At 37.2% G+C, this 25,477-nt stretch overlaps 3 protein-coding genes across 4 annotated transcripts in view; all 3 read right to left on the reverse strand.

The window, feature by feature from the left end:
• Traf4 (TNF receptor associated factor 4) overlaps nucleotides 1-13,249 on the reverse strand; it is a 137,367-nt gene extending 124,118 nt beyond the window's left edge. The window contains exons 1-2 of the mRNA XM_089730109.1: nucleotides 13,105-13,249; nucleotides 11,022-11,070 (exon numbers count right to left, since the gene is read on the reverse strand). Coding sequence (XP_089586235.1) covers nucleotides 11,022-11,056 — 35 coding nt within the window. The 5' untranslated portion in view covers nucleotides 11,057-11,070; nucleotides 13,105-13,249. The remainder of the gene's footprint in view (nucleotides 1-11,021; nucleotides 11,071-13,104) is intronic.
• A 3,088-nt stretch (nucleotides 13,250-16,337) lies between these two features.
• LOC114251412 (cytochrome b5 domain-containing protein 1) lies at nucleotides 16,338-19,142 on the reverse strand. The gene is made up of 4 exons (XM_028185660.2): nucleotides 18,790-19,142; nucleotides 18,021-18,276; nucleotides 17,282-17,527; nucleotides 16,338-16,435 (listed from the first exon to the last, which is right to left on the reverse strand). Exons 1-4 carry the CDS (start codon nucleotides 19,033-19,035, stop codon nucleotides 16,338-16,340), a joined length of 846 nt encoding a protein of 281 aa, XP_028041461.2. The 5' UTR covers nucleotides 19,036-19,142.
• A 700-nt stretch (nucleotides 19,143-19,842) lies between these two features.
• LOC114251404 (RWD domain-containing protein 4) lies at nucleotides 19,843-25,439 on the reverse strand. Of its 2 annotated transcripts, none has more exons than XM_028185646.2 (5): nucleotides 25,207-25,439; nucleotides 24,452-24,575; nucleotides 23,938-24,041; nucleotides 23,158-23,338; nucleotides 19,843-20,721 (listed from the first exon to the last, which is right to left on the reverse strand). In XM_028185646.2, exons 2-5 carry the CDS (start codon nucleotides 24,557-24,559, stop codon nucleotides 20,554-20,556), a joined length of 561 nt encoding a protein of 186 aa, XP_028041447.1. In that variant the 5' UTR covers nucleotides 24,560-24,575; nucleotides 25,207-25,439; the 3' UTR covers nucleotides 19,843-20,553. The 2 variants fall into 2 exon arrangements, with proteins under 2 accessions (XP_028041447.1, XP_089586238.1); XM_089730112.1 differs by having other exon boundaries at nucleotides 25,383-25,407.
• Between the last annotated feature and the right edge of the window lie 38 nt (nucleotides 25,440-25,477).

Below are 25,477 nucleotides of genomic sequence, written 5' to 3' on the forward strand. Positions count from 1 at the left end.
GTAAGCAAATGCGCGTGTGTCTTGCAAAAGTAATTACTAAATTATTATGATTTTATTGCCCTGGTAGGCAGGCGAGCACATGCCTCACCTGATGGCGAGTGGTTACCGTCGCCAATGGACTTCAGCAATGCCAGGGGCAAAGCAAAGCCGCTGCCTACCGCTTGATACTCTCGACAAGCCTCGTTTGAAGAAAGACATGTCCATAGTGCTCGGGAAACACCGTGGAGGGGAAGCTCATTTCATAGTTGCATGGTACGTGGCAAAAAATACCTCTGGTATCATCTCGAATAATTCCTCAGAGCACTCCCCATGGAACATACGGTACTGAATACAGAGGGAACCGAAATCCCTCCGTAAGCCAAGAGATTCCAAACAATCCGTGAGAATGGGATTATCGACAATGCGAACGGCTCTCTTCTGTATGGAGTCAAATGGAAGAAGCTGAATGACCCTGCGTGATTTGTTCCCAGTTATTATCACAGTTAGTGCAGAAATAATTAAAAATTTTATATTTACAATTCCTACATACTTACATATACATACACGCTCACATCCGCTTTAAGACTCGCTAATTACCGTATCCATCGATATTAACTAAGGATAAGTATTAATTTATCGCTTCGTTTCCTCCACGACGTCGAGCGGAGATGAGATTGATGATTTTCACGCTTCATCGACGGATGATTACATGAGAATGTAATGCCAACAAAAACTAAATCGAGTTAATTTTCATTAAACAGAGGATATCTATAGACTCTCGTGGTTGCGTTTTGTTTTAATCTTATGTTTAATTCATTTTCCTTGTACTTTGGTCATATAGAAATACAGCCCTCTTATAACCTGTAGAGACTCATAATGACGGGTGAAGTGGATGGAAGAGGATCCGGGGGTCGGAACTAAAAATGATGGAGTAATCAAGTGTCCGAGCATCTGGACATGTGACTGAGCGACGCACTTCACTGTGCAACTGACCAACATAACTGGCTACGAATCACAAGAAAAGGTCTCAAGTGGGCATATCACGATGTTTTTTTTTATATTTATTTTTTTAATGCCCTTGTAGGCAGACGAGCATACGGCCCACCTGATGGTGATTGCTCAGCAACGAGTGAATGAATGGAATCCTACTGATGGTAAGACCTCTTGTGAGTACGCGCGGGTAGGTGCCACCACCCTGCCTATTTCTGCCGTGAAGCAGTAATGCGTTTCGGTGTGAAGGGTGAGGCAGCCGTTGTAACTATACTAAGACCTTAGAACTTATATTTCAAGATGGGTGGCGCATTTACGTTGTAGATGTCTATGGGCTCCAGTAACCACTTAACATCTGGTGGGCTGTGAGCTCGTCCACCCATATAAGCAATAAAAAAAACTCGCTTATATTAGCTCCATATTATGTATGTATGTTTATGTTTGAATATAACACAATGTATGAACTTTATTTTGTCTGACTTCAAGGCCTCCGATTAACTTGAATATATAATGCACATGCCTCAAGGACCGATAATAGTTCAATATTTTTATAACTTCGCTCTAATATCCTGATGATCGGGATAAAGACTAAGGGTAAAATCAATTATAAGATCGGTTCCGATATTAAGGCGTATTTTTTTACTTGCTACAATTTTTTTATTAAATTGTTATGTTGTCGTGCACTACTCTAGATGAGCAACGATTGAGAAATACGGAATTCTTCAGTAAAAGCAAATTTGATCATCGTTTTTTCTGTAAAAGTCTAGTATCGGATAAAAGTAAATTCATAATCACTTGTACTGAATCGAATTATTACCGACGCACAAGGGGGAAGGGTCGACCGAAGAAGACATGGATGGAGTGTGTGAATGACGATATGAGAAAGAGAGAGAGGAGTGAGTGTTGAGATGACGGCTGATAGAAGAGAATAACCCCACCTAGTGGGATAAGGTGGAGAAAAAGAAGAAGCATAGCTTAGGACCCAAACATGAACGTTATCGTTTTGTTACTTTAAATTTTCCTAAGCCCGTAATGAACAGGCACAAGACTTCGGGTCAACAACCGCACTCGCTCAACCACACATTGCAGCTGACGGATGCGGGCACTATTGTGTGATATTCTTCGCCAAAATTCTAATTGTGCTATACGAATCACCCATCATCTCCCTGCCTGTTTCTGCACGGGCTGACACGCGACAGTGCGCTTTCTTTCTATATTTATACTTTTCACTCTTGACAAAGTGTTCGTGGCAATATAATTTCTTCGAAGTTTTTGAATATGAAAAAATAAATCATGTTCACCCGTTTGCGATGATGATAAGTCTATGTTGATCTTTAATACATGCGGGCTTGACATATCGCACATACGGTGCTACAAAGCCACTTAAGCAATTTTTGTTAAAACTGAACTGAGTATGAGAAAATACATTTTTTTAATAGTTATCAGTGAGATGTTTGCTTTTACTGATGAAATTTAAAGTTGTAGATTAAATAGGTATTATCGTTTTTATTTCTTTAGTCTAGCAGAACTATTTAAAATAAGATGTTGAATTTTTCAACGTTTCTTCTGAAAAATTACGTAATTTGCATAAGTGACGTTATCGCACCGCATGTGCATATATCATATAACATTCGCAGAATCTACCACCGGATCGGAATCGCGGCCCACTGAGAAGATCCGACGAGGAACTAAGTGGGTTGCAAGCTCTTACTACTACTACTTCGTCAAACGCGCACAGTAGCAGCTCGCAGTATTATTAATAAGATCGGGTTTTATGTAGTTCTCTGCTCCAACGTCAAACTCTTTTGATTGTGGACAGCAGAGTCAAGTTCATGCCACATTCTGTATTTCAGCTTCGGATCAATTCAGTTTGTACGATGACGTCACTACAACGCTAGTAATCCCTCAACTAAAAAAAAAACAAAATGTCACCCAATTATATTTCTCATATTCATGATATTTTAAATTTTCGCGCCATAATAAGTTACTGTGTCACTCTCTGACAACGATAACCGTGGCAACATTTGTTATGCATATGTGTTGCATTATAATAGTGATGAAAAACCATTTTGGGTAGAATTTACGTAAAATTCATTGTAAGCCTGCACCGATATCGCAAGAGATGTATTCACCTCGCAAATTTAAAGTCTATCAAGCCAGCTTCGAAGATTTAGTCGATCGATATAATAATATCAGAAATACAATAAAATAATAGTTATTAAGACAAGATTAATGTTACATTTAGAGCGGTCCAAATAATAGTCATATTTTTACAAACACAAATCCGTAAAGATGGCAACCAATCCGTGAAAACTACTCTTGACTGATACACGTGTTCGACTGATGATCTACGTATGAGTAATGATCGGTTCGCGTGTGCGTATACGTACGGCTTCTATCAAACAGGATCAACTTTAACATGTTCATAAGACACAAAACGTTTATTACCGTGCGGATTTTATTGGCATCACAACTATTAACAATAAGTTTGAATTAAGACGGAAGTTAAAAGGATTTGGCCTATTAGTTGAGAGGTGTGATGACGTTATTGGCACGTGTTTTGAAGGGTTACACTGTTTATCAGAACGTGGTTGGGTCGCCGCCTCTTTGAGCTAATGCTGCCACTTCTATGCCTATAGAAGTGGCAGCCATACATACATCTATATTTTTACTTAATTCCTTAAATCTTAAAGTTGTTATTCCCACAACAAGAAATGAGCTCAGTTATTTTCAAATGTGAACGAACTCACAGCCTATCTCGTGTTAAGTGGCCACTTTAGCCTACACACATGACGACGTGAATGCCGCCATAGGAATGAAGTCCCAATTGTATGATTTAACAACCACAACTCGTGGTGGCAGAGATAGACAACGTATGTCATCATGAATGATTACCACCGTATGCTTGTAGATTCTGATGATCACTTAACGCCAGATAATCCGTCGTATCCATCTTCTTATTATACGTATTGTCTTTGAAATCAAATATACATTAATAAGGACAACTCAAAAACTACTGATCATGATAAAATTTAAATGGGACTACATGACAAGGGCCAGATGTGGTCACAGTCTTATTGAAAGAACCTCCTCTCTTTTTTTAAGTCGACTAATGGAAGGTACTAGTCATATCTTATTATTTAATTATTTTTTTTATTGCTTAGGTGAGTGGACGAGCTCACAGCCCATCTGGTGTTAAGTGGTTACTGGAGCCCATAGACATCTACAACGTAAATGCGCCACCCACCTTGAGATATAAGTTCTAAGTTCTCATGTTTTAGTTACAACTGCTACCCCACCCTTCAAACCGAAACGCATTACTGCTTCACGGCAGAAATAGGCAGGGTGGTGGTACCAACCCGCGCGGACTCACAAGAGGTTCTACCACCAGTAATTACGCAATTTGTTTTCATCTTAGTAGTGGAACAGGCGCCATGCATGGAGACTGTTTAAACACAATAACTTTTGTCGCTACACACGACCCTGTCCAGGCCGCTTAAGGAAGCAATACGTGAAATTATGTACTCAATTCATACAGAAATCATTCATACAATACGCACCTACCTATCTCTTCTTTGAATCAGAAACAATAAGACTATGAATGCCAAAATCTACTTCCGTATACGGCATGAGAACACCATTATGAGGCTCGGACACACGCGTCGACATGCGTGCTCTAAGCGTTCGTATGTGTGAAGCGGGTTACAGAAGTGATATTGACGAAATAGGCAACATATGGACGACCGTGGAATCGGTAATGAGAGCGCGATGGTCATTTCCATAGGGCAGCGTTAGACCCAAATAAAAAATTGTCTTAATAAAATTTCCACTGCACTGAAAAAAATTTTTTTTTAATAAGCTACCATGCTTGGATTTGTGGACCAGCTCAACAGCCCACCAAGTTTTGTTGTTTTATTTTCATATCATTAGTATATTTAAATATAACGTGAAATTTTCAAATAATGAAAACATATATGAAACAATTTCTTTTGTTATTATTATAATCGTTAGTAAATTATTCGATTGTTTTAATAACGATGAACCATTCCACTAAATAGTAATTTCAATTCAGAGCTGGTAATACTGAATGTATTTGCGTTTGTCTTCTGTTCTCTCATTGACAGTTCACTGTTCGGTTACTGAAGCCCATAGACATCTACAACGTAAATACCGCCACCCGTCTTGAGATATGAGTTCTAAGGTCTCAGTACAGTGGCAACGGCAGCCCCACCCTTCAAATCCAAGCGCATTACTGCTTCACGTCAGAAATAGGCAGGGGGGTGGTACCTACCCGGGCGGACTCACAAAAGGTCCTACCACCAGTAATTACGCAAATTATAATTTTGCAGGTTCGATTTTTATTACACGATGTTATTCGTTCACTGTGGAAGTCAATCGTGAATTTATAGGCGAATCGTCTTGGAGGATCTTTTTTTTGTGGACACCGCTTTCTACGTCACAGTTTAGTAAACAGATTGATCGGCTACTGATTGTTTGTAAGTGTGTTAGAAGTATGGAAAGCGGTCGTCTACGTCACAATACTAAGTCAAGCGTTTCTATTTGTTTATGAAGGACTTTCACAGTATTTTTTTAAACCATTCAAATAGTCGTCCTTTGTTAAGTTCGATTTGCTGTCAATTTATATTACGAACAGTAAAAAACCAGGTCTGCAGACATAAACATCACTAGATGACACTTGGAAGATAGCGACGGATACTCCGATGGATGTTCCTGTGGAATTATGAGAAAGCAGAGTTGACAGCATCGGGAGGTTTTTTAATGTGCAGCCACTCTCTGCTGTCCGTTTGACCCAAGGCAATCAACACGATTTCTCTCACCGAAAAAGTCTACACGGCGTTATATATTGATAACATATTAATCTCTCTCTCTCTCTCTCTTCCCAGCTATTTATCCCACATGGTGGTGGGGTCAGCTTTCCTGACTTTACTCCTCCACTTCGCTCTGTCTTCGACATCCTCGTCAGCAACATTGCATTCTCTTTTGTCCTTCAGCACTACGTCCCTCCACCTTGTCTTGGGTCTACCTCTAGGTCTCCGACCGGGGAGGTCGAGCAGTAGCGCCAAATTTCCGACGTAGTCAGGCGGCTTCTTTTTCACGTGACCATACCATCTCAGCCTACTCTCCTGCATCTTGTTGGCGATGTCCCGTACACCTAGACTTCCACGCCCGTACTCGTTGCGGATTTTATCGAGCTTAGTCACGCCGCACATTCACCTCAGCATCTTCATTTCTGCAACTTGAATGGTATGCACGTTCCTTTTGGTTGCCGTCCATGTTTATTGATAACATATTAATATTAAAGCATTTTTTTTGTAATGCATATTTGATGATCAGAAAATAAAAAAATAACAATTTTGAAAGGTAACACCAGCCCTGCATGAGCACACGTCGGCATTCACTTCCTAAACGGGAGACAGGAAGCTCGCGTCGGACGCGGACGGAAAGCTCTCGCAACTTTTATTGTCTTCGTAATTTAATTCACAGTTACTCGGCGTCTGCTCGGAGCTTTTCACTTCAACTGCCTTTTGATTAGGAAGAACGCGCTAAATGGTAAAAGTGACTTGGTTGTTACATAAAATTTTATTTAGATCGTCTCTTTGGTCTAATGGTTAGTTACTATACCCTAACCTTGATTACTATACCCCAGATCTGGTTTCGTTTCGCGGTTGAAGTCAGTATTTTCTTAAAAAGCGTTCTTTTAAAAGCTTTACACTAATACCGACTTTAAGCCAGTTGTTGTTAGTTGTATGGAAAAAGAATGCACTAAAGTTTCACAAATCGCTCTGCAGAGGCAGCACTAGTGATGGTCCGCGATCTGCTTTTTTGTTGTAAGTCCGTAATACGAAATTGACAGCTGACAGCAATATTTGCACAATATTTGTCTTCTGCTAATTGTCTGCGAAATACGTGATAGCGCTGCGGATATGGGTGTACATATTTTATTATTTTCTCGTACATTTTCGGTATTCTCTACACAGACTGATACGCACACATCCCTGCTCACCTAATTAGTGTTTTTTTTTCTATCCTACCTATGCTGATAGCCTTGAGAGGCTATTTCAGCTTCTCCTTGACATGTAGGTGACCTCATAGGCTCTAACCGGGTGTGTTGCTAGCACTGGCCCTAGCAAGAACAGTGCTTCGCAGAATCTACCACCGGATCAGAAACGCGACCCACTGAGAAGATCCGGCGAGGAACTCAATGGGCTATGTCTATGGGTTAATTCGACACGAGTTTATGGAGTTGGAACCTTTGCCTACGTTTGCCGCTAGGGGCGCTGTTCCGACTCCATACAAATTTGAGTTAACTTTTACTTTATGGAGAATGTTAAAAAACTCGCAATAAGCACACTGGTCAATACAAGGACTTGGACTAAAATAAAACAGCTTGACAATCTTAATCATAAAACATATTAACAGTCTATTCGAATTTCTTGAAAGTCGTGCATAACGTAACGTGAATTTCGTCCAAAGTCATGCTGACCGTGGGCCGTTGATGATTCTTTTATTGCCTTCAATTGGAGACGAATATTCGGGGAAGGGCCAAGAAATAAAACATAGGATGAATGTTTGATTTAAACAACTTCGTCGACAACACCTTTATTAACATTCAAATCACATTTATTGTATAGTATTTATTGTAGTACAGTGTATTGTATAGTATAATATTCATTCGCATTTTAATTGGTATTTCTAATGCAGTCGGATTGTTTCTTGAGTTAGGCCTAAGATTTTTTTTCTTCTACGGTTTTCATGAGGGTTTAATTCGAACTACCATTAGTGATTACCACTACTGGTGGTAGGACCTCTTGTGAGTCCGCACGGGTAGGTACCACCGCTCCGCCTATTTCTGCCGTAAAGCAGTAATGCGTTTCGGTTTGAAGGGTGGGGTCAGCCGTTGTAACTATACTGAGACCTTAGAATTTATGTTTCAAGGTGTGTGGCGCATTTACGTTGTAGATGTCTATGGGTTCCAGTAACCACTTAACACCAGATGGGCTGTGAGCTCGTCCACACATCTAAGTAATAAAAAAAAAAGTGAGCCGCGGACACGAAAAATGTAAAGTATTTGAAGCATCCGTAAAGTGTTAAATGTGATTATAATATTATAATAATATAGGTAGTAGTACATCAGAGACTAAGCCGTTTACTAGTTTTAGTTGTATTTTCTTTTTATTGCACTCAGTTTTTATAGACAAATAAAACAAAATCAAACTTATAGTTTCTTAAATTGCCTGATCACATTGTTTAAAATGAATAACAGAATGAAAATGGTTTTTTTTTCATATCATTGGTATATTTAAATATAGCATGAAATTTTTAAATACCTAATGAAAATCAGATAATTTTGCTATTAACAATTTATTTTGTTATTTTTATAATCGTGAGTAAATTATTATATTGTTTTAATAACGATTAACCATTCTACTAAATAGTAATTTTAATTCAGAGCTGGTAATACTGAATGTAGTTGCATTTGTCTTCCGTTCTCTCATTGACAGTTCACTGTTCAGTTCAATCACTATTTTTTATTGTAATCCCTGATTGTTTAACTAATTTAACCTTTTGATTGCCAGGTGGTTCATCGGTGCCCTACGCAGCGCACTGAAGTAATTATGTTGATTTCTGTTTTTTTAGGATAGAAGGATTACTGATCGCCCGGATGCCTTTCCAGTTTCACCAGGACATGTGGGCGAGCAAAGGCTCAGCTAGGAGGAGTGGGATTTGCTAACGGCTGCCCGAGCGCCTCCAAAGGAGACCTAACGACTCAAGAGTAGCTGTTTTGCGAATGAATCTACTACCGATTCGAATCGCAACCCGCTGAGAAGATCCGGCGAGAAACTCAGCGGGCTGATGCGTGGGTTAGGTTGCACGTCGACTATTTAATTCAAATTTATTAAAATTTATTTTCTATTTTTTAGTTGGATTATCTATAAAAGCGTATTTTGTTAGTTTTTTAAACTATTATTTATTTTTATTTTTTAGTTGAATTTAAATTTTATCAATTTTTTTTTAATATTGAACTGTTATCGGTCCTTAATAAGTATACCAAATATCGAGTTAATCCGGTGTTTTGAAGGGGGTCAAAATCATGTTCAAAGATTCCGTTACAAACATACATACGTCTGAAGCTAATAAAAGCGTATTAATAACAGATACTGAATACTTGTTTTAGTCCATATTCATACCTACGTAACCGTAATCCGTCAACATCTTCAATGTCAGGGGCACAATAGAGACGCTGCATCATCAACCAGTAGACAATAATAGCAACTCGATAGCTACTAACTACACTATCCTACTCACGCATTCCTTCACAAACTCCTTTATAAACAAGCCGGCCGTAAAATTATAGTAAAAACTGTATAACGTTATAGAAATACATTTTTACGATTTTTTAACGACTTCAAATGGCTAAGGCGCTGCCGCCGAAAGCGGGAACTAAAAATAAATTAACGCTAATTAGAATTTTAAGGACAACGCGTCAATTAATTACTAAGATTATGTATTAGTACTCAGTTTTACTGAACTAAAATAGTTTTATATCGTTTTCAATTATAGGCACGAAATCAAAGTTTATCATAAATTCATATCAACCACACATTAACATTACAAGCGTAAGGTGCAATAATTACTATGTGAGCAAACTCTTGTCCACTAAAACTATACCAGGTCGCACAGTGTGTTTCGTACGCGCAAGCATTAGGATATATTTCATCATTCGTATTCTAATACTATAAGCAGTACTATTTTTTTTATCATTGATGGTTTACTGGTATCCCGGAGGCCTTTCCAGTTTCACCAGGACAGGTGGGCGAGCAAAGGCTTAGCCAGGAGAGGTGGGATATGCTAACGACTATCCGAGCGCCTCCAAAGGAGACCTAACAACTCAAGAGCAATACTATATATAATACTAAAGGCTCTAATTCTACTATATATAATACTAAAGGCTATAACGTTTTGTATAAAATCCTTGGGTCTTATCATGATGATGATGATGATTCTAGTACTATAAACAGTACTATTTATTAGCTATAAGGTTTTGCATAAAATTCATGGGGTTTCGACACCTTCACTGTAATTATACATAATATATCAGATATTTAAATATTTTACAAGTCTACTTTAACAACCGTAACACATAAAGCATTATCTACTGGACAACTAAATCCAGTACAGTCAAGTAGTAGGTATTACATCGATTATTAAACGGAACTCAATAAAAATTACCATTAAATGTATATTTTTTTAATAAATATGTTCATTTCATACAAAAATCTTATTAAAACATTACATATAGGTAAATAATAACCAGTAGTTATTACAGTCAGCGCCTTCATCTCATCCTGCATGCACTTAAGAGAGTCGCTGTGTTTTAGTAAGCATATTCCGATCACCGTCCTTGTCGAACCCGCCGCTTGCGACGAAGGGCTCGACGAGCGAATTAACCCATAGACACAGCCCACTGAGTTTCTCGCCGGATCTTCGCAGTGGGTCGCGTTTCCGATCCGGTGGTAGATTCTGCGAAGCACTGCTCTTGCTAGGGCCAGTGTTAGCAACACTCCGGTTTGAGCCCCGTGAGCTCACCTACATGTTAGGGCGAAGCTGAAATAGCCTCTCAGACTATGAGTATAGCAAGCAAGAAAAAAAAAAGCATCAGTATCCTCGATCAAACCTTTAGAAGTATTCCTCCTCATTCTTTCGCAGGCTGTAAATGTATATGTTTGTCTCTTTTTAGTATTCGCATTTTGGTGTCATCGGGGTTCAAATTGCCACGGTGTTGAATGTTTAGATTTAGGTTGACAGCCGCACTATCATGCAGCTAAGAGATGAAAGCTCGGATGCCCGTCAGCAGCCAGCAACAACGGAGTCATTTAGGAGGATTTGATTTTTATATCGGTATTAACAGTCTGACGTGTTCATTTGCTTGGCTTTGTAAGGAAGTGACGGATACAGTTAGTCATTTTACATGTAATTCCTATTTTATACGTAAATTGTCTCTTTAGGTTTTAAAATATGATTTGTCTTACCTGCTTAGTGAAACGAAAATCGGAAGTGTAGCCATTTTGAAAGAATTATCTGCAAAAAAAAAAGAAAGTACTAAAATGATATTCTGCTAAAATTTTTGGTCTTAAATAATAAATCTATTTGTTATCTATGGTTCTTGGCGGGAACGTGAGCAGCGAAGCTGTGTTAATTGTTTATTTTTAATAGTACCTATTCCCATTATTCGCCAACGTCAACAACGAATTTCAAATAAAATTATACATGTTAAAATACACAATGACATTATTATACAAATTCGTAAGACTTATTAAAATTGTATGTAAATTTATTTAAAAAAAGATTACGTCAATTATAATGAGGTAACAAACATTTAGCTCCGGTAAAGAAACAAAGTGCTACGAAAAAAATATCGAGCACCAACCGCTCTAGTGACAATCAGCGACAAATTTAACCTTTTTTTTTCCTCAAAAATTAACAGTTAATCTATGACACCGGATGTATACCGCCGTAGACAATAGAGCTATTCGATAGGCACTGCATCTATTGTTCGGATTCGGACAACACTATGGGCTTATATCGGTGTTTTGTTATCAGTATTTAATTGTTTATCGTAGCGTCTATAACTGTACGACATTATGACCGCATACCACAAGGTTATTTTATTTTTAATTTTTATTGCTTAGATGGTTGGACGATCTCACGGCCCACCTGGTATTAAGTGGTTACCGGAGCCCATAGACATCTACAACGTAAAGGCCGCCACCCACCTGGAGCAAAAAAAAATACACTAATTACAGTTATGATTACACTGTAATGCCTATATGGTATGGTATGGTATCCGCTTAACACCAAATTGCCTGTGAGTACGTTTACTTACATTCTTAATAGTAAAGAAACTAGATAAGAACATGTACATCCGAACTCCAAATCGCAATATCCTTTAACAAAAACACTGACTATTGAGGGAACCTAACCCCATAGTACAGAAGTCAAGGTCAGTAAACACACACACACACACACACAAATAAAAGATCAAACATTACATTGGTGTAGAGTACCTTACATCAATCGCTTTAAAACAATAAGATCGACTGCTTTCGCAAGCAAAAAAAAGGAGAAATACTTATCCATTCTTAACTACTTGCTTCGTTTGAATCGATGTTAGTTACCAGATAAGAAAGACATCAGTCGATTTATACAAATCATAGCAAGAGATTAACAACCAGGGATCTTCTTAGTTTGGTAGATGATTTATAGAGGGTGTGCAAAAATCAATAACTTTATTGCACTATATAAACAAGGGGTCTCAACATCGCAATAGTTCAGTTTTGTAGATGTTTTAGGCAATACAACATAATACAATTTCTCAACATCAAAAACTCAGCCTATATAATACAATACAAACCTCGATCCTATATTTCAAGGTGTATGAAGGCATTGATATTGTGATTTATTTAGGTTCCGATAGCCACATAATACTACTTGGGCCACGGAATAGATAAATAAGGTCTATTCCGTGACTTAGGTCATAAGCTCGGAACATATCAGTTTAATTTTTAATTTCACTAAAATAAATCAAAACAACGGTGAATATAAAATCTCTATTATATCCATAAAGTACAATTTATTGGAAATGAAAATGAACTGAATTTTTTTTTATGAAAAAACTCATTACAAAATACATTAATAAAGAAGCCCGTCATTAGGTACTAAACAAATAAAACGCAAAGAAAATCGGTTGACAAACGCGATAATGATATATTCTTAGCTGTTTTTTCTTTGCTTATTTGGTTAAAGACAACATAAACCATCTTCAACATAACATAAAATCGTGAAAAAAAAATCATTTCTAGATTTAATACTAGTGGTGCGGATCGAAAACACTACAAGTTTAAGTTTGAAATTATTTCGTTTTCGGCCTTGTACTCAATTTAAAAATGAACATACAAACGGCGAATATGTTTGTGCGTACATAAATACCAACCTAAGGTCCAAATCACCATTAGCCAACATAATTATTTGCTTAATTCTTAAAAAAAAATCTACGTCGATGTCCGGTACAAAAATTAATAAAAATAATAATAATCTTAAACTGAAATTGAGTACCTAATTAATATTCTTCAGATCACAAGAAATAAAACATCACTAAACCACGACAGTACATACACAAAAACTAAAAACATTATGTGTTCAAAATGCAAACAAACATAAAAACCACGTCATTATTTAAAAAAAAAAAAAAACTACGAACGTTTCAAAAAAACGCGGCAAACACGTCACGCGCTCATAACGTCACTCATTTATCTATCGGACGAAAATGGCTGACAAGCGCTCTGTTTATGCCATGGTTTATTTTTATGGTCTTTGCATGGGGTTGCGGCCATAATTCGGGCTGGAGCGGGTGAAATTATTGGATCCGCGCATGCGTGGTGGTCGCGCTCGCTAAATACGCAAATAAGCTGTTATTCATTTTAGAAACGAACGTATCGCGTGGGGCGATTATTTATGGCAGCGAAATGCTATGAATGAAAAAAGTTATATTAGTGCTTTACGTTCGTTTATGTTCATTGATTTCTAGTCTTGGCACTTTCGTAAGTGGTATTCGAGTCTCAAATAAGTTTGAGGCAATTAAATACACGATATATTCTTAATATAAGACTGAGTTTCAAAATTCGAAAGCAAAGCACTTCAAAAACAATATTTAGTAATGTCAATTTATGGATATGAATGCGGAGTGTGTTTAGTGAAATTCCATATCAGTCCCCACATTACTGCACGACCAGCATAGATTCGTACGTACATACAGCATTGCTCTTGCTATGGCTAGTGTGTTAGCAAATGCTCTCAGGTTCCATGAGCTCGCCTACCCGTCCAGGCGTAGGCTACCAGCAAATAGGTTGGGAAAAAAGATACACCTAGGCACGAGGACTGCTTACTTGCGCTTGTTATAATGTATTCCTTTTAGTTTTATTATATAGAAATTTCTAGTTTCAAATCATTAGCTCCACATGGAGACAGCAGTGCAGAGTTACCCAGCCTATATTATATTTATTTCAATAAAAGACAGTGCCTAATTTTAGCACTAGCAATAATAAAATGAAGTCGTCGTGGCCTAAGACGTCCGGTGCATTCGTATCGAGCGATGCAACGGTGTTCGAATCCCGTAGGGCGGGTACCAATTTTTCTAATGAAATACGTACTTAACAAGTGTTCACGATTGGCTTCCACGGTGAAGGAATAACATCTATACTAATATTATAAAGAGGAAAGATTTGTTTGTTTGTTTGTTTCGAATAGGCTCCGAAACTACTGGACCGATTTGAAAAATTCTTTTTCCATTAGAAGCCGACATTGTCCCTGATGAACATAGGCTACTTTTTTTTATTTTTTTTTATTTTTTTGGTTTCATGTGTGTTTTAATGTTTCCGAAGCGAAGCGAGGGCGGGTCGCTAGTCGTGTAATAAAAATGAAACCCGCAAAATTATAATTTGCGTAATTACTGGTGGTAGGACCCCTTGCGAGTCCGCACGGGTAGGTACCACCAGCCCGCCTATTTCCGCCGTGAAGCAGTAATGCGTTTCGGTTCGAAGGGTGCGGTAGCCGTTGTAACTATACCTGAGATCTTAGAACTTATATCTCGAGGTGGGTGGCGCATTTACGTTGTAGATGTCTATGGGCTCCAGTAACCACTTAACACCAGGTGGGCTGTGAGCTCGTCCACTCATCTAAGCAATAAAAAAAATGCTCATATATTCATATATTGGAACTTTTCATTCAATGGTGGCTGTTTATTTAAACCGTGCTCCGCGGTACAATGACTCTAAGCCTATATCAAGCAATTCACTATGAAATGCTTTATTCGTAATTTCCCTTGCTCTAAAACAAAAAAACACCGTATACAGACAGCGTGTTGCGGCAGGTTCACAGGAAGTGCGCTCGACCGTGCGTGTCGGGCCTTATGAGATATCTTGACGCGTGCGTTACGTCTTACGCTTGGGTCTAAAATGTAGATAATAAATTCCAATTTCTTATAATAACGTTCGTGGCTAACTTTTTGCCATTGTATTCATAGAGCCACAGAACATAGATTAATAAAACTGGAAGAACAACAAGAATATGGCCATGATCCTTATCGAAGTAACGTTCTGACGCTTTCTTAACATAGTTACGTATCGGTACTAGATTTAGGTCGTCGTGAAGAACAACTTTCCTCGCACACCGCGGTGCTCCGACAGCTATCCTTCAAAAACGGGATGGGATAACCTGGAGAATGCGGCTCACAATATTCCCTGCCTTCACTACATTCGTAATTGACGAAAAGCTTCATTTTTTTTTTTTATAAACTGCATTGAAGTTTAAAAAACAAAAAAAAACAATTTCATGAACATCTAAATTACAAAACTCAATACTCTGTATGAATAATCTTCTTTGAAAAAGCCGAAACGACACGAGTTGCAAAAAACCAAACACGCTAGAATGATTACAAGCACGTGATTTAAAAAAAAAATTAAGGTACAACAGCATGAACCAAATCGCGAACAAAATAAAAACGAACCCTAAAGCTTTAATTCGAAGAACAATGTGTAAATTAAGTTTTTGTTCAACAATAATAAAATCAAGGGAGCAACCCAAGCGTAAATAGATAAAAAATAAACTAAAACTTTGACCTTTTATTAATGACCGAGGAAATTATAACACCAGAGAATACTTGGTGCCACAGCCTAAATTGTAAAAAAAATAAAAAAAAATTGCTTTGGTTTTTTAGTCCACGGGTTCCGTATATCTGCCCGGCTTTTATCTCACCTCTCTACTACTCATCCATAGTAATAGTATATTTTATTAGGCAGTAGTATCTCAAAAATTTTAATGCTGGTAGGCCATATTGCAGGCCCAAAAGGTACAACCACTCTGCCTATTTCTGCGACCGGGCATTCGTGCTTCAAGGTCTAAGGGCTTAAGCTTCGTATAACAGGATTCCAAAATACGAACATGCAATGTATGATAGGAGGCATTAAATAAAAAAACTCCTCCGCATATGTGTAAAACCCTATATACCTTAAATCATAAATTTGATATTTCTTTTTTTTTAATTAATTTGTGAGCTACAAATGTCAAGACAAAGCAAGTGAGTGGAAAGTACACTTCACTCAAGCATTTCTCAGTTTTGAAATTATAATTCATCCAAGTAAAAAGATAATTTTTAATAATCATCAATTGTAAAAATCCAGAAAAATTACATTTTTACAAAACGAAGTTAATTATTATGTACCGAATTATGTTAAAAATAGAAGTATAAATGAAAACAGTCGCTACGTTCCGATGGGTTCACATGATTCACATCACTGATTGCACAGCTCAAACGCTTGTGAGCAATCTTTATCTTTGCAATTACAGTTTTCGTCATGACGTTCATTTCTAAAGAAGTCTTTCGGAGGATCTATAACAAAATTAGCACCGCTTATTCTCGTTAACTACTTAGGTATACTTATTTGTTGTCATAAAAACTAGACCGATTCGTTTACTTCAGTTGACTGTAAATTTCGCCAACATTAGCTCTAGAATAAATTATTCTAGTCGTAAACACAATCGTTATGCCATTAACGTCACGACATCTAAGCACAGTGATCACCGTTGGCTGACTTTTGCCAACGGTGACCACTGTGCTTAGTGCGAGTTTTACGTTTGCCGCTAGGGGCGCTGTTCCAACTCCATACTTTGAGTTAACTTTCACGCGATCGAGAAGTTAAAAACCTCGCACTAAGCAAACGGATGTTAAGCAAATGATAAGCACGTTGCTGGTAACGCTCTTTATAAGAGATTTGTAAAAAGCTCGGCGCTGCTTTATTAAGATTTAATAAATTTTATTCAGTGACATTAGATTGATTCCTTACTAATGTTTCAGGTACTGCGATACATACTGAAAGCATCATGGAAACACCTCGCTACCTGCATAATCTTGGTGAAATACTGACTATCTTTATCGTCGTTTCATCAGCCATAAGAGCAGCTTGTCTAAAGAATTGCAACGCGATCAGTTGATAGCGGAAAATATACCCTACAACCACTATTCACATCTATTATGAAATACATTCATAGATATGTACCTACTAGAATATTATATAATAAAGTCTATTTACCTATACAATTCAAACAAAAGTACTTCTACCTTTAGATGGGTTGTAAAAGGTACGAAAGTAGGTGAAGTTGATGATTGTACCAACTATATGCTCTATATCATGACTGATAAGATAAAAATGACTTCGATATAATGTAACAAACAAACCTTCAGTTAAATCATCGTCATAGTAAATCATAAGGGCAGGAATATAAAAGTTTTCAGGCAGAGCCACGTTACTAAATTTCTCCCTTTCGTCTGGTATGCCGTTCTCGGTTAAAGTTTTGTTGTATTTAATGGATCGTCCGAGGTAACGCCAAGTGTAAGACATCATGTGAGAGTTGTGACGGAGATAACGCATCATTATCTGATAGATTGTTTCCTCCGAGCAAACCTCAAGGGTCACTGTAGAACCTGTTTGTTCAGTAAAATAATGGCGAACATTTGCAATCGGTTTATTTAGTTTATTTTTAGAAATTAGCAAGGTCTTCAAAAACAACCACTTCATTTGTGGTATGTCTCATTTCAGCTAATCAGTCTAACTAATCAGATAAACTGTAGGTAGGTGGTAGGACGTTTTGTGAATCCGTACGGGTAGGTACCATCACCCTGCCGATTTCTGCCGTGAAGCGTTTTGGTTTGAAGGGTGGGGCAGCCGTTGTACTGTTAAAACTGAGACCTTACAACTCATGTCACAAGGTGGGTGGCGGCATTTACGTTGTAGATGTCTATGGGCTCCGAAAACCGCTTAACACCGGATGAGCCGTGAGCTCGTCCACCCATTTAAGCAATAAAAGAGGCTTTTCATAGAGCCATACCGTACTATAATTGAAGACTAAACTCACTAAAATCAGTAGAAACAGCCTACGAATTCGCCGACAAAATTACACAATTTCAGAATACGTACCAGTCAAAGAGTTAGTGATCCGTATCGGTCTAGTTTTGGCCGTAACTTTTCCGACTACAAGGCTTTCGTCTTGCCACCATGGCTTGGTAAGAGGACGCCAGCGTGTCGACGGTACAACCGGCTGCTGGTGGCTATGACCGTGGCGCTGGTAAGTCGTTGTGCAGCAAACAATCGGGTGGGTGTACTCAATCCATTCATCTCCTTTAAACCAGTGGCTCAGATCCTTTCCAGCGTAAGCTAGGATCGTCATTGCTCGCTGTCGAAAACTACCATTTTAGGAACTTTGAATAAATCATGCCTTGTTATCTTGAGCTTTCAATTGCACTTATTAACGAGGTAGTTGAATTGAAAAGGCCGCTTCGAACATTTCTGAGGTAAAACTATGTATGTTGAACTGTGGTCTTTGTATGGTTGTTATAATAAAACACTGATTAAGACCTGAACGATGCACGATCTGAATGATGACGAAAATATCAAGAGCAAAGTACTCTAAAGCATATCTATGACACAGCTCGTTGGCCATTGGTTTAAATGTCACAAAAAAACGCGCAAATTATTAATTAATTAGTTTATAATTAACTACCTTTACTGGTTGCATCTGGCGTTTTATATTGTTATTTTTTATATTATTTCAGACGTTTCGAATATTTTAGTTTTCGTGACCTACTATTACTACGACGCTTAACGCGAAATTAATCCATAAAAGTAGTCCTAATTACGACTAGCTAAAACCGAAGATATTGCTAATTTAAGAATTATTAAGATCTACCCTCTTTCTGTCACAATACGGGAACCCTCGCTTGAAGCATGGGCAGGTTTCCACGCAATCATCTTCGCAGTACCAGTTCTTGATTTTACACGAGCATGCCTTAATGCACTTGCAGACTCTGAACTCATCCTGCAACCAGGAAGTTAAGTCCAAGACCTTTCCGTTGATGGAAACCCAACAGTCTGTCGCCTTATTGTGAACGGCTACCTCGGCCGGCGTGTACCATTCTTGTTTAGTGTATTTCATTGGGTTATCTTTTATTGAAATTTTTTGACATTACTGTCATTTTGATAGGTGTAATTATTTAAATAATTTAGATTTTGTAGATTTATAGAGGGTTTAATCTTTAATCCATAGGCTCTCAAACTACATTTTTGTGACGTTACATAACTTTTATATAATATATATTTTCGTCGCCATCTTCACACGTGGTTCTTCAAAGATTCGTGAGCGAATTTAGTTTTATACTTCAACCATCATATTCTCTAGTCAAGTCATTAGTAGAGGAAGCACAGAGTTTGTTTTCTCAGGCATTCTGGCGTGAGCCCCCCTAATGGAAAAAAATTCCCTTTGTCTTTTACGTCCACGTGATGTTTCATAGTTTACTGAACAAACTTTTAAATCAGGTCTTTTATTCATTTCATTAATGTTCGAATCACGGCCCACTTTTAACTACCATTACCGGAGACAGCCTCATCTATATGAGCTTCTCATTAAACCAGAACACGTCGCTCTTACCCCACGTACCTACCTAAGCTGATAGCCTTGAGAGGCTATTTCAGCGTAACCTTAGCTAGTAGGTGAACTCACGGGACTCAAACCGGAGTCATGCTAACACTGACCCTAGCTAGAGCAGTGCTTCGCTGAATCTACCACCGGATCGGAAACGCGACCCACTGAGAAGATCCAGCGAGAAACTCAGTGAGCTGTGTCTGTGGGGACCCCGCCACTACTACCATCCGTATTTATAAGCATTTTTGAAGTCTTTTAATTTTACCATCACAATATTGTGAAACAAAAACGTAACCTCTAAATTGAAATAAATAAATAAAGTTTTATAAACAATATACTTTATTGAACGTTATATACAATTGAATGAGCTACGTGACCTTATTGCACGTAGCTCAGTCGTCTTTACAAAGTAACAAAATGAAGAAATATTGCTATAATCTGTGAACGTAAAACTCCGACAGCGACATGACAGCGTCGCCGCGTAGTACAAGTGGCGCCACCACGACGGAACTATCGGTCCCGCTCGTTAGTTCGTTCCATCAGCTGTCATTAAACTCAACAATACCTGTTATCTTTGTTTTATAACGTTGCGAGGCACTCTCGTTAAAGATAGATCAAATCGAAAGGTGAAAGGCTATATGGTTTTAGCGACATTTTTGCAAATATACAGGACTATATCAAGTTTAAAATTTCGAAAAAAAAACATGACAAAAAAGCTTCTTCAGTTTTTTGAATTTGGTAAGCATAGTTCAAATTAAAAACATCGAATTGTTAATACTAATACTAAATAAAAAAGATTTTTAATTACAAAGATAAAAGTCGCGTTTTAACCGAAATGTCGCTCGAATCAAATAAGTCTCACTCCTCAAAATATAAAATGTATGTAAACGAATCTTTAATTGCACTATTATAACTATTTCTATATTGTTACGACATAGGAAAGGAACAATTCTATAATATAAAATCTTGTTTATTTATAATTTTGTCACGTTACGTGGTTTCAATATTTAATCCTAGATCGGTTTATTGGTGTCATGACGTGGGCTGATGCGGCACTTGAGACAAATGTTTGACGATGTCGACCCAATCCCATCCGCGGGGTTTCTCACCGCCCTTTCCTAGTTCAGCCTTGTCCCACGCTCGGCGCTTCTGTGCTTTCGTGAGCTGCTCCTTCTTTTCTGGTTTTTTAGTAGTTTCCGTCTGTAAAAAAAGTACAATTCTTCAGCAATTGGACGTAACACAAAACTATTCGTGTACTGCGTTTTTTTTTTTTATCTTTTAGCTTATATGTGTGGACGAGCTAATAGCCCACCTGGTGTTAAGTGGTTACTGCAGTCCATAGACATCCACAACGTAAATGCGCCTCCCAACTTGAGATATAAGTTCTAAGGTCTCAAGTACCTAGTCAGGTCATAAATTCTGTCACATGTTTAATGTAAAATAATTGAAACAAGTTTATTCATTATGTAACCATTCATATACCAAAATGAACTTAACTAAACATAGATTCTTATGACACTAAAGTTTATTCAAAATGACCTCCGTGATTTTGAATACAGGCCTTCAATCTGCGCGGCCAGTCGTCTATCGCAGCACGAACGAGGTCCATGTCAATATCGGCGGCTGCCTTAATCAAGGATGTCTTGAGTGACTCCAAATTGGGATGAGGCTTTGAGCACGTCTTTTCCTCCAAGTGTTGCCATATCTTGTAATCTAACGGATTCAAATCTGGACTGGAGGAGGGCCAGTCTTCGTGCCGGATGAAGTCGATTTCACGCGCCGCCAGCCAGTCTTGTGTGCTCTTCGCTCTATGACCTGGCGCCGAATCTTGTTAGAATACCCAGTGCCTGTTATTGAACATGGTATGAGAAACAGGTTCCACAAGGTTCGTCAGGACTGTATTTTGATACACAACTGCATTCGTTTTTACACCTTTCTCACAAAAATGTACCTCTGTTAAGCCCCAATAAGAAACTCCCAACCATACCATGAGCGAGGATGGAAAATGACCTCGTTGGACACGCGGAATACGGTTGCTCGCTTCTTCACTACTGTGTGCGTACACCTTATCATTTTGTTTGCTGTAGCTCTCTTCTACGGTAAAAATTTTTTCATCCGAAAAAAGAATTTCCCGATATTTTTTTCCCGCGTACCGCTTCAACAAAGCGCGGCATCTCTTCAGTCTCAGGTCCATTAGACGAGCATTCAAACGATGTCCTGTTTTTCTTCAATATGCCCGAAGTCTTCATTTAACACCCTTTTCACCGTGGTTCTGCTTAACCTCATCTGAAGGGCCAACAGTTTCTGCTTACGTTTGGGATTTCTTTGAATTCGCGCCTTTACAGCTTTTATCACTGCTGGAGTCCTAACAGACCGAGGGCGACCACTTCTTGACCTGTCATCTACACTAGAGTCTTCATTGTATCGTGTGATGGTACGATAAACGAATCTTTTGGTTATATTCAAATTTTTCAGTATGTTAAAAATTTGAATTGGCGCGTAACCGCAACGATGCAACGCAATAACTGCAACACGGTCTTCTTTAAGCGTCCATTCCATATTTAAAAATGAGTAAAATTCTAAAAGTATACATTTTTATTTTCATGAACAATTCGAAATTCGAATTCAATAAACTTTTTTGTGGCCAGCATTCTAAAAGAAAAGTTTTTACTGTGTGACAATACTTATGACCTGACTAGTTATAGTTACAACGGCTGCCCCACCCTTCAAACCGAAACGCATTACTGCTTCACGGCAGAAATAGGCGGGGCGGTGGTACCCACCCGCGCGGACTCACAAGAGGTCCAACCACCAGTAATTACGCAAATTATAATTTTGCGGGTTTCATTTTTATTACACGATGTTATTCCTTCACCGTGGAAATCAATCGTGAACATTTTTGAGTACGTATTTCATTAGAAAAATTGGTACGCGCCTGAGATTCGAACACCGGTACATCGCTCAACACGAATGCACCGGACGTCTTATCTGTTAGGCCACGACGACTCAAAACTGCGTGTGTGTTTTACGACCGTGTAGCTAACAAAAACAACTATTAATAATTAGTATAATAAATACAAATATATAATCACTAATAGATATCAAAATATTTCAATATTTCCAACGTTTCGAATAGTTGACAGTTTTCATGGTCACTGAAGACTGAGGTGTTATTCAAATATTGTCTTAACCGCAAATTTCAATATTTTCTTTTATTTTAAATATTAATAAGAAACACGTGATTAAGCCGTAGTAGTACTTTTAATCTATACTTCTATACTAATATTATAAAGAGGAAAGATTTGTTTGTTTGTATTGAATAGGCTCCAAAACTAGTGAACTGATTTGAAAAATTATTTTACTGTTTGAAAGCTACACTATTCCCAAGTGACATAGGCTATAATCTTTTTTGAAAAAAATTAGGGATCCTCACTAAAACTCCAATAATATAACCCAAGGTGTAAAAAAATTACCTTTAGTTAAATTATATTAAAAAATATTATTTACAAAGGGTGTCGCGAGAGCATATGTCTAACTATTATAGTTATGCCGCAGTAAGTGTTGTTTTATTTTTAATATCGTTAATATTTTTGTTAAAGGCCCGAGCGGAGCCGCTAGTTTTAAATAAAGGAATACCTGATCATCTATCACGATTTTCTCGACCCTGGTGGACACGACCTCCTCGACCTGGCCGGCCAGTATCTCTGACACCCTTTCCCTTAGGCACTCAAACAGCGTGTACGTCATGGCGCAGCCGAGCCATTGTTCCGCTTCTGTGTTCAATATTGATAGTATGTTTTCTTTTACTGTTGCTAACCTGAAATTAATTATTAATTAATTAATTAATTAAATTATTCAGTACTATATTCTTTTGTTTTTAAATTAACATCTTTATAGACTTTTCTATATTATTTCAGATGTTTTTGCATTTCTTCCTTTATTTCAAGCTAAGACTAGTAGCATAGCTGCACGTAATGTAGCGTAATTTAAATCTGCTCATGTATGTGATGAAATACTACTGAATGCTGGGTTATTTTCCACAAAAATACAGCATTTTATCAGCACTATAATTTTTTTCTTTTCTAACCTTTCTTATTGAATCTCATCACATGTTTATTCACTTTCATATGGAATATGACAGTTCCTAAAGTTTTGACAAATATACAAACTTTAATAAGTGTTTTTTTATAGCAAAGAATGGTGTATAAAGCCACAGCTCACCTGATTTTAAATGGAACCCTTAAACATCAATACCCATCTTTAGGCATGATAATTACATTTTGTGATGTGATATCGATTTCTATCCCAAATTCTTAATTGCATCTATTGTATATGTATTTGCTTTATACCAGAAACTCATAATAGAATCTAATACTGAGCTTGTGTTTGATTGCTATTAAATTTAAAAAAACTTACAAGTGTTGATTGTAGAATATTTCTAAGTTAAAACTTGGCTTCTCTGTTGGATACTTTAGACCCCATGATATTTCTAGAATAAATGACTTATCACCGTCCATATACTGAAAATATACAATAAACATAGTTAGCCCTTCATTTCAATATTAAGCCAACAAACCAATTCAATGAAAGCTCAGGATTGATGCTCAGGATGACTCTTTATGTGGTAGCGTGCAGGTTAAAGGTACTTAAATCAAGCTAGCCTACATAGTGAAACTTTCTTGCCATTCAAGTAGATTAAAAGCCTCATTCAAGATCAAATTGCTACTAAAAGACCAGTAAAATATTAAGCGATTTACATTCAACTGGCCCTAGGATCATCATGATTTTCTTAATGCTATCTTAATCTGTATTTATTAATTTGGCTAATTGTGAAATTTAAAAATTTTATTACAAAAATAATTAAAATTATCCTTTGCAAATATTTTGGCAACATGTCGTATTTTGTTGTTTTAATTACAATACAACTAACCTTGTACTGATAAGTTTTAGCATCCACCTGTTTAAAATTGTCATCGCCCTCGTAAATCGATTTTAATACTTCAATTTCCTCCGCCTGCTGCTCGGCTTCATCAGACATGATTCAGTATCGTGAACTGAAATCATATTTACAGCAAGTAAGTATAGGTTAAGTTAATTTATCAGTATGTGTTTTTAAAGCGATCACGATCTGCTGAATTGATTTTAAATAATACCCTTATCTTTTTAAACTATCGTGCCACTAGCTGCTGAATCAAGCCCCTTTAGTCGTCTTAGGTTGGTATTATAATGTCTGTGCAATTTGTTACAAACACAAAAGAACACAAAGAAAGTTTTTATTTTTAAGATGAACACAAAATATACAAAGAAGGAGAAAGTAAACAAGAAATAGATAGTACAATGAGATGTGATGTCCAAAAGATGTGAGTCCCCACATCCCTGCCACCTAGAACTGTTGCTTACATAAATAGTACATTTCTCATCATGTACTACACTTACGTTTCGCTAATTCTTTAAATGATTTTCTAATTTTGTAAAGTAAGCATTATTAGTAACACCCTGATTTAGAATTTAGTAATACGATAGAAAATCGCATTTTTCAAAATTTTAACCTAAATTATTGGTTCAGGACAAATACTTTTTTCATTAAATATTCGTCTAATTGTATAAAATTTACACAGCACGAATAGCAGCTTTACAATATTAAATTTTTAATCACAATAATTAATTTACTGCTATAATACTTACCAATTTCAATAATGAAATTGGAAAAAATTAACACAGAAGTTTATTCATAAAACGTAAAAAGTGTACGCCTTTAAAATTTCATTAATCGAAAAAGGTATCTATAATAAACATTTGTATTGTTTAGAAATAACTTTCATTTTTATTTTCTATATAAGAATAGATTTTTTGACACTAACTCCTAAATGATTTTGACGTAAAATGATTACCAGATAACCTCATTTTACAAAGGTCTATGCATTTTACAGATGGCCAAAATGTCATTTTAACTCAT

This window comes from Bombyx mandarina, chromosome 10, assembly GCF_030267445.1.
Source record: "Bombyx mandarina strain Sakado chromosome 10, ASM3026744v2".
NCBI classification, from domain to species: domain Eukaryota; kingdom Metazoa; phylum Arthropoda; class Insecta; order Lepidoptera; family Bombycidae; genus Bombyx; species Bombyx mandarina.

Bases quoted from the DNA above. Each gene is read 5' to 3' on its own strand.
- LOC114251404 (XM_028185646.2), bottom strand. From the start codon at position 24,559: ATGTCTGATGAAGCCGAGCAGCAGGCGGAGGAAATTGAAGTATTAAAA. The intron at 24,042-24,451 runs GTTAGTTGTATT...GTATATTTTCAG, and splicing joins CTAAAACTTATCAGTACAAG to TATATGGACGGTGATAAGTC. The intron at 20,722-23,157 runs GTATTCCTTTAT...CTTTTTTTACAG, and splicing joins AAATCGTGATAGATGATCAG to ACGGAAACTACTAAAAAACC.
- LOC114251412 (XM_028185660.2), bottom strand. From the start codon at position 19,035: ATGAAATACACTAAACAAGAATGGTACACGCCGGCCGAGGTAGCCGTT. The intron at 17,528-18,020 runs GTACGTATTCTG...CTGAACAAACAG, and splicing joins GATCACTAACTCTTTGACTG to GTTCTACAGTGACCCTTGAG. The intron at 16,436-17,281 runs GTTTGTTTGTTA...ATTTTGTTATAG, and splicing joins TGACGATGATTTAACTGAAG to ATCCTCCGAAAGACTTCTTT.